This window comes from Stegostoma tigrinum, chromosome 3, assembly GCF_030684315.1.
Source record: "Stegostoma tigrinum isolate sSteTig4 chromosome 3, sSteTig4.hap1, whole genome shotgun sequence".
Classification (NCBI taxonomy): domain Eukaryota; kingdom Metazoa; phylum Chordata; class Chondrichthyes; order Orectolobiformes; family Stegostomatidae; genus Stegostoma; species Stegostoma tigrinum.
The window spans coordinates 121,047,639-121,056,242 of record NC_081356.1 but is presented as its reverse complement, the minus strand read 5'-3'; the positions used below and the strand labels follow the sequence as shown (position 1 = coordinate 121,056,242).

Here is an 8,604-nt window from a genome sequence, read left to right as displayed (position 1 = left end):
AATTGTGGGGTGATTGGCTCATTCAGAATCCCCCACTATTGAACAAAAGGCCTCAGGTGTTGCAAAGATCATCAACCATTCTGTATGGCAAAGATTTGGAGCAGCTAGCTCCCGCTCCTTGAGAGCTGTGTCGTTTGGTGGAGACTGCTTCTTACAACACAGCAACCCTTGATACACACTCCAGATCCATCCGTACCGATCTCTGCCTCCACATATACAATGACGGAAGAGACCATTACTTTAAGTCTTTCCTTCTGGCACAACTCTGCAGAGAAACTTCACCCTCACCCACCCTAGATGGGTGAACAGTCTGTGACATTGTGGAAGAGTTGGGAGAGGTGATAGGCCTCAGGCTGATCGTGTCGGGCAAGTAGTGTGTTCATAATGCCTGCCTCCCACCTGATGGAATTCTTCATTCAAAAACTACATGCAACCACTGCGCTGCTGAATTCAAGATGTGGATAACATACATCTCCTTTATCTATACAATATTCTTCCTCTTGATGGTATTGGCTGCTGCGGTCTGACAATGGGCCACACAGGGGGAGATCTGTTGCTATTATGAAGATTCTCAACATTTTTTGCTGGTGAAGCTACCCAATGATTCGATTTCATGCTTTATATTTTTATCGTAAGGAAAGAGTTTTGGCATAAACATTTGTCAGTCTTATGGCTCCTCCAGTCTTCTCCCTGATTAAGTAAGATAATAGCTGGATTTCTCCATGAGCAGAGGCACTTTCTGACCTTGTCCTTAGATCCTTCCCTTATTTCCCACAAATACGTTGATCAAAGTCTTCAATATCTTCAGTGATTGAGCATCTGCTGCCTTCTGGGTTAGAGAATTTCGCAACCCCCTGAGTAAAGAAATTTCTCTTCCTTTCAGACCAAATGGCTGACTCTTTATTGTGAGATGTTAGAACATAGAACAATACAGCGCAGAACAGGCCCTTTGGTCCTTGATGTTGCGCCGACCTGTGAACTAATCTAAGCCCCTCCCCCTACACTATCCCATCATTATCCATATGCTTATCCAACGACTGTTTAAATGCCCCTAATGTGGCCGAGTTAACTACATTGGCAGGCAGGGCATTCCATACCCTTACTACTCTCTGAGTAAAGAACCTGCCTCTGACATCTGTCTTAAATCTATCACCCCTCAATTTGTAGCTATGCCCCCTTGTACAAGCCGATGTCATCATCCTCGGAAAAAGACTCTCACTGTCCAGCCTATCTAATCCTCTGATCATCTTGTATGTCTCTATTAAATCCCTTCTTAGCCTTCTTCTCTCCAATGAGAACAGACCTAAGTCCCTCAGCCTTTCTTCCTATGCCCTTTGCTCCAGACCAGGCAACATCCTGGTAAATCTCCTCTGCACCTTTTTCAATGCCTCCACATCTTTCCTGTAATGGGGCGACCAGAATTGCACACAATATTCCAAGTGAGGCCGCACTAGCGTTTTGTACAGTTGCAGCATTACAGCACGGCTCCGGAACCGTGCTTTCCCCTGCTTATTAACAATTGTGAGCATTTTTTGTGCCCCTCTCTTTCATTCACCATCTCCTTACACCACTTGGTATTGAGAGGAAGACCAAACACACAACAGTGGTTAATCCCACAATGGATGCATAACGTACAATACACTTTTGCCATTTATTTTAAAGATATTTTACATGATATAAAAATACTGATCACAGTGAGCTCTTACAGTTGTTAACTGCTATGAACAGGAATGTTGCACAACATTTTGGTGGCAATAAATTAGATATAGATTCATTATCTTAAAAACAAAAATTAACTTGAAAAGATCTAGACCTTTTGGACAACGGCATGTCACATGAAGCCTGGGCAAGTTCTCTGCATGACTTATAGCCTCCAGGTAAGTTTCTATATCGCATGTCTGCACTTTTGTTCAGAAGCATGCAGTGTCAGGATCGCTTCGGGCCCTCTCAGGTCTCCGGTGCACAACTGAATCCAAGATGTACATAGTATGCATCTCTTTTTTTTCTTTTATACAACGATCTTCCTCTCAGTGGTAGTGTCTGTGTGAAAGTCTGACAATGGCACTTCTGTCACCACATGACAGTCACCGTCAATAATAGTCAGTGTGCGGTCTTCTCCAGTATGTGGGGATGCAGCGACATACCTCCTTGCTGAAGTAATAGCCTTTGGTGCAACGTTTTGTCTGGACTTTACAAGGTAGCCTGTAACAACTGTGGGATGGAAAAGAAATCAGGATTATTGCCTTCACCGACTGACGTACATTGAACAGTTAATCATTCCTATATTGAAGGTGTCAATTAGTGTGTGAGGGAATACAGCAGCAGGGTTCAGACTAAAGGCAACTATTTTACCACAGGCACCTTGACCTTGGAGGCCGCATGAAAACAGCAAACTGCACTGTGATAGCATTCTTAATGTGAAAACTTCTCAAGATGTCTCAAAGGAACACATTTAAACACAAGTCATCATGATAGATATCAAAAAGGTACTTCCTCAGGAGGATAGGGAAATGAGATCTAAGAGAGAAGTTCCCAAGTTGTCAGCAAATTGGTAAGCTGTGACCATGAGGAGGTTCCAGAGGCCAATGATTAGAGGAATGGTATACCATTCCTCTAAGGAAGGAACTGAAAAGAAAAATGAGAATAAATGGAATCCAAACTTCTGAAAGATTGCTAAAGGACAAACTAACAAAGACTAGACTGATTGCAAAGATAGGGCTCAGTCACCTGTGCCATAACAGCTAAGTCTTCAGGCCAATGTAAATGTATGTATTGTAATGTGTTACATTCCTGTTCTACAGAATATCTCTGCTTTTGTTCCCATTACTTTGGAAAATTGTTTCAAACGAGTGTGCTGACAAGGTCGAGGTTCAGAATGTCCCATCGCAAAGACAGAGCCATTACACTCATCTTGATTCCTTACCAAATCATTGCTGGTACAACAACAGACCCACACATTTTTATATTTAGATTCAAGAAAAAGTGCTCTGAATGCAGCACTTTCAAAAGAAAGTGGTGAGCAGAGAACTGGGGTATTTCTGCTTTCACTTTCATTGCTAGTTTCTTATAAAGAAAATCCTGGATTAGTGGCATTCAAAATTACGCTTGACCAACAATACTCACCTACAACTAATCCATTTGTCATATTTTTCACAAAACTGCTATCCATAGTTAGTGCGAGATAACGCGAACTGCAGACACTGGAGTCAGACTCAACACAATATGCAGCAGGAGGAACACTGCAGGTCAGGCAGCATCAGAGGAGCAGAAGAGTCAACATTTTGGATTTACACCTTTCATCAGGAGTCATAAAGAAGGGTCCTGATGCAAAACGTCAACTTTCCTGCTCCTCTGATGCTGTCTGGCTGCTGTGTTCCTCCAGCTCCATGCTGTATTGATCCATAGTTAGTACTCAGGCAACAGTAACCCTTGTAGTAAAATTTCAGGGACAATGCAACTCTATTAGGGGTTGTGCTCCGAAAGCTTGCCTGATTCCAAATAAACCTGTTGGGGCTATAACCTGGTGTCATGTGACTTCTCTCTTTGTCCACTTCAGTCCAACACCAGTATCTTCACATCATTGTTTTGGATGGAAAGACTGCAAAACATGTCATTTTCCATAAACAAAGTTTCTATCCCTGCAGAACGTATACAATGACATTTATGATTAAATAAGTGACTATTTCCGAAGGTTGCTGTGTGTTAAATAACTGATTATAGTGGTGCTCTGTAATTGAATGTAAACAATGGGGGAAACATAGGATTCATTAAAAGAAGCCTTGCACAGTCCATACCCACAACACAGCACTTGGCCTGATTAACACACTCTGTCTTCATACACAGGCACCTGCAGTAAAAATAGTTGCTGCTGTGGCTTTGCTATTGTCATGATTTGCATGTTTTTGGAGACAGCCACTTATGATAACAGATATTCATTAGGTGAAAGGATACAGAATAGGGTTGTGTAAATTCAACAGAAGTTAGCAGCAGAAGTGTGGAAATAGATTCTGGCTGGCACTGATGAGATTCTGAGCTAATTAATCACATGTCCCTCCATCTAAGGACTTTCCTTTATTGTCAATAATCACATGGAGCAATAGAAACTGTTTTGGAGAATGTTCTCAGGGTGCAGTGTAATTGTTGTGAGGTGATAATGGGAACTGCAGAAGCTGGAGAATCCAAGATAATAAAGCGTGAAGCTGGATGAACACAGCAGGCCAAGCAGCATCTCAGGAGCACAAAAGCTGGCTTTGTGCTCCTGGGATGCTGCTTGGCCTGCTGTGTTCATCCACCTTCACACTATTATTTTAACTGTTGTGAGGATTGGTTTTACTCAACTCTAATGAAATGTACCCTAGACACAAAGGAGATTTGATTTTCCAATGGGGTAGACCTCCAGTTGAACATGCTGTTTTATGTGTGTTTTGTGAGTTTTATGTGCTGTGTTACATGCTCATCAATCTCTGCTCAGAGTTTCCTGTGTGACTCTGTGCTGGGTGATAGTGATGGAAGGTGTAGTCAAAATACAACATTTATCTGAGGTTGGGTGGAGAAGCATTCATGTTGGAAAATCTTAAATAAAAACAGATAACTTTGCAAAACTACCATTTTGGGAGTAAGTGGCACAGATAGGAGAGGACAGGCATTGGCAGATTAAGTGAGGAGAACCTTTGGCAGATGAAGTTTGATAGGGAAAGTGTGTGATCTAAGAAAGATAAATCAAGATATTTTTCAAATGGTGCAAAGCCAGAAGCTATGGATGAAGGTCAAAGTACACAAATCGCTAAAAACTTGTGGATGTGTTCAAAAAACAATTCAAAGGGTCAGTAGAATGGTAGTCTTTGTCTCAAAATAGCTTTAAAAAGGGGTGGGCATTATGTAGCACTCAGGTTAGATCCCATTTGGAGCACTGCATTCTAATCTGGAGACAACATCCCAGACATGATATTGGGAATAACACCTCCACCAATACAATACCTGGGCTGGAAGGGGAAAATTATTACATGAGGTTACATAGACAAGACTTGTATTAATGTGAATTCAGAATAACAAAGGAATAATCTAATTGAAACAAACATGAAGAACAGCAGAGAATCTCAGCAGGTCTGGCAGCATCTCTGGAGAGAGAAACAGAGTGAATGTTCGGAGTTTGGACTTTTCTAAGGAAAAAAGTGCTGACTCTGTTTTCTCTGCACAGATGCTGCCAGAACTGTTGAGTTTCTCCAGCATTCTCTTTTCTTGTTTCAGATTTCCATCATTCACAGTGTTTTGCCTTGAATCAAATGATCTCAAAGAACAAAGAAAAGTACAGCACAGGAACAGGCCCTTTGGCCCTCCGAGCCTGCACCAATCCAGATCCTCGATCTAAACCTGTCACCCATTTTCCAAGGATCTGTATCCCTCTGTTCCCTGCCCATTCATGTATCTGTCTAGACACATCTTAAATGACACTCTCGTGCCATCTCTGCCACCTCCGCTGGCAAAGAGTTCCAGGCACCCAGAGGCGCTGGTCTCATTGAGTTATTGAAGCAAATCAACAGAGCGATAGGTACATGTTAATGATTTTGAACCGTAATGTTATATAGCATGGAATTGAGTGGTGGGCTTGTGGAATTCATTGCCACGGAGTGCAGTAGAGGCCGGGAGAGTGGTGGGCTTGTGGAATTCATTGCCATGGAGTGCAGTGAAGGCCGGGATGTTGGATGCCTTCAAGGCAGAGATCGACAAATTCTTGATCTCAGAAGGAATCAAGGGCTACGGGGAGAGTGCAGGGAAGTGAAGTTGAAATGCCCATCAGCCATGATTTAAATGGCGGAGTGGACTTGATGGGCCAAATGGCCTTACTTCTCCAGCATCTGCAGTTCCCATTATCACTGATAACAAGGCCTGGTGTGTGGGGAGGGACATGGGACCTACTACCTATTGTCAGTCACTAACAGTGCTCATTAAAAACTATTCACCCTGCTTGCCAGATCATTATCAACTCCCTTGTCTGCCCAGCTGCTCTTCTCTCTCCTCGGGCTCTGTCCCATCATTTACTCCCAACCCCACCCTCCTCCCTATTTTCTCTAACAAACTGATACTTTCCCAGTCACAATCAGTTCTGAGGAAGGGTGATGGGACCCAAAAGGTTAATTCTAATTTTTTCCTTCACAGATGCTGCTAGACCTGCTGAGCTTTTCCTGCAACTTTGTTTTTGTTCTTGATTTACAGCATCCACAGTTCTTTTGGTTTTTATCTTCCATTTCAACATCATTTTCCTGCACTATTTCCATGCCCTTCATGTTTTTAGTATATTAAAAACTAAAAGAACTGCAGATACTGGAGAATCCAAGATAACAAAGTGTGAAGCTGGATGAACACAGCAGGCCAAGCAGCATCTCAGGAGCACAAAAGCTGACGTTTTGGGCCAAGACTCTTCATCAGAAAAGGTGGAGGGGGAGACGGTTCTGAAATAAATAGGGAGGGGAGGTGGGTCGAAGGTGGATAGAGGAGAAGATAGGTGGAGAGGAGACAGACAAGTTAAAGAGGCGGGGATGGAGCCAGTAGAGGTGAGTGTAGGTGGGGAAGTAGGGAGGGGATAGGTCAGTCCGGGGAGGATGGACAGGTCAAGGGGGCGGGATGAGGTTAGTAGGTAGGAAATGGAAGTGCGGCTGAAGTTGGGAGGAGGGGATAGGTGGGAGGAAGAACAGGTTACGGAGGCAGGGGCGAGCTGGGCTGGTTTTGGGATGCGGTGGAGGGAGGGGAGATTTTGAAGCTTGTGAAATCCACATTGATACCATTGGGCTGCAGGATTCCCAAGCAGAATATAAGTTGCTGTTCCTGCAACCTTTGGGTGGCATCCTTGTGGCACTGCAGGAGGCCCAGGACGGACATGTCGTTCAAGGAATGGGAGGGGGAGTTAAAATGGTTCACGGCTGGGAGGTGCAGTTGATTATTGTGAAATGAGCGTAGGTGTTCTGCAAAGCAGTCCCCAAGCCTCCATTTGGTTTCCCCAATGTAGAGGGAGCCACACCGGGTACAATGGATACAGTTTACCATATTGGTAGATGTGCAGGTGAACATCTGCTTGATATGGAAAGTCATCTTGGGGCCTGGGATGTGGGTTAGGGAGGAGGTGTGGGTGCAGGTGTAGCATTCCTGCGGTTGCAGGGGAAGGTGCCGGGTGTGCTGGGGTTGGAGGGGAGTGTGGAGCGGACAAGGGAGTCACGGAGAGAGTGGTCTCTCCGGAAAGCAGACAAGAGTGGGGATGGAAAAATGTCTTTGGCGGTGGGGTTGGATTGTAGATGGCGGAAGTGTCGGAGGATGATGCATTGTATCCGGAGGTTGGTGGGGTAGTATGTGAGGACTAGGGGGAATTCTCTTTTGGCGGTTATTGCGGGGACGGGGTGTGAGGGATGAGTTGCGGGAAATGCGGGAGACACGGTCGAGGGCGTTCTCGACCACTGCGGGGGGGACGTTGCTGTCCTTGAAAAACGAGAACATTTGAGATGTATGGGAGTGGAATGCCTCATCCTGGGAGCAGATGCAGCGGAGGTGAAGGAATTGGGAATAGGAGAATAGGGGACATCGACTGGCTCCATCCCTGCCCCTTTAACTTGTCTGTCTCCTCTCTACCTATATTCTCCTCTTTCCACCTTCGACCCGCACCTCCCCTCTCTCCCTATTTATTTCAGAACCCTCTCCCCCTCCCCCTTTTTGGGTCTAGGCCCGAAACATCAGCTTTTGTGCTCCTAAGTTGCTGCTTGGCCTAGTGTGTTCATCCATCTCCACACTTATTTATCGAGAGACAAAGCAGATTTGATTTTCCAATGCGGTACACCTCTGTTTAAATATTCACTGAGCTGTTTCATGTTTTGTCGGACACTGTTCCAATCTCATAGTAGACCCTTCTGAGGAAGGGTCACCGGATCCGAAACGTTAACTCTGTTTTCTCCTCCACAGATGTTGCCAGACCTGCTGAGCTTTTCCAGTAACTTTGTTTTTGTCCTATGTTTTTAGTATGTTGAAATTATTGATCTCAGTCTTGGACATATTAAAGAACTGAGCTTCCGCTGTCCTCTCAGGCAGAGATTTCCAAAGTTTCATCACCCTTTCAGTGCAGAAATTGCTCCTCATTTCACTCCTAATTGCCCTCTGCCTTATTCAGTAAAGGCAACCCCCCCCTCCTCCGATTTTAAACTCTCCTAGCCAAGGGAAACATCCTTCCTGCATTTACCCTTGCAAATCTATATGAGGTCATAACTGATTCCTTTCAGCTCCAAGGCATATAGTCCAGAGTTCAAATTAGGTTTTCTTGTGCCTATCTGTGAGATTTTAGCCATTTCTACACATCAACCTTCATCCATTGCTTCTGGATTTGCACCATTTGACAAGTATCTTGACTTATCTTTCCTGGGTCCAACTTGGATTGTCACATTTTGTCCCAAATTGAATTCTATCTGCCAAAGTTTTCTCCTCACTTAATCCACCAATGTCTGTCCATTCCTGTCTGCACTACTTACTAACCAAATGATAATATTTGCAAAGTTAATAAAATGTGAGGCTGGATGAACACAGCAGGCCAAGCAGCATCTCAGGAGCACAAAAGCTGACGTTTCGGGC

The 8,604-nt window shown here is 44.3% G+C and overlaps 1 protein-coding gene across 2 annotated transcripts in view; it reads right to left on the bottom strand.

Moving 5' to 3' along the window:
- Positions 1-1,632: 1,632 nt before the first annotated feature.
- The window catches only part of vegfc (vascular endothelial growth factor c), a 213,030-nt gene continuing 206,058 nt past the window's right edge, over positions 1,633-8,604 (bottom strand). For both annotated transcript variants that reach the window (XM_048525761.2, XM_048525771.2), the window contains exon 7: positions 1,633-2,211. In XM_048525761.2, the coding sequence (XP_048381718.1) occupies positions 2,091-2,211 (121 nt within the window). In that variant the 3' untranslated portion in view covers positions 1,633-2,090. The remainder of the gene's footprint in view (positions 2,212-8,604) is intronic.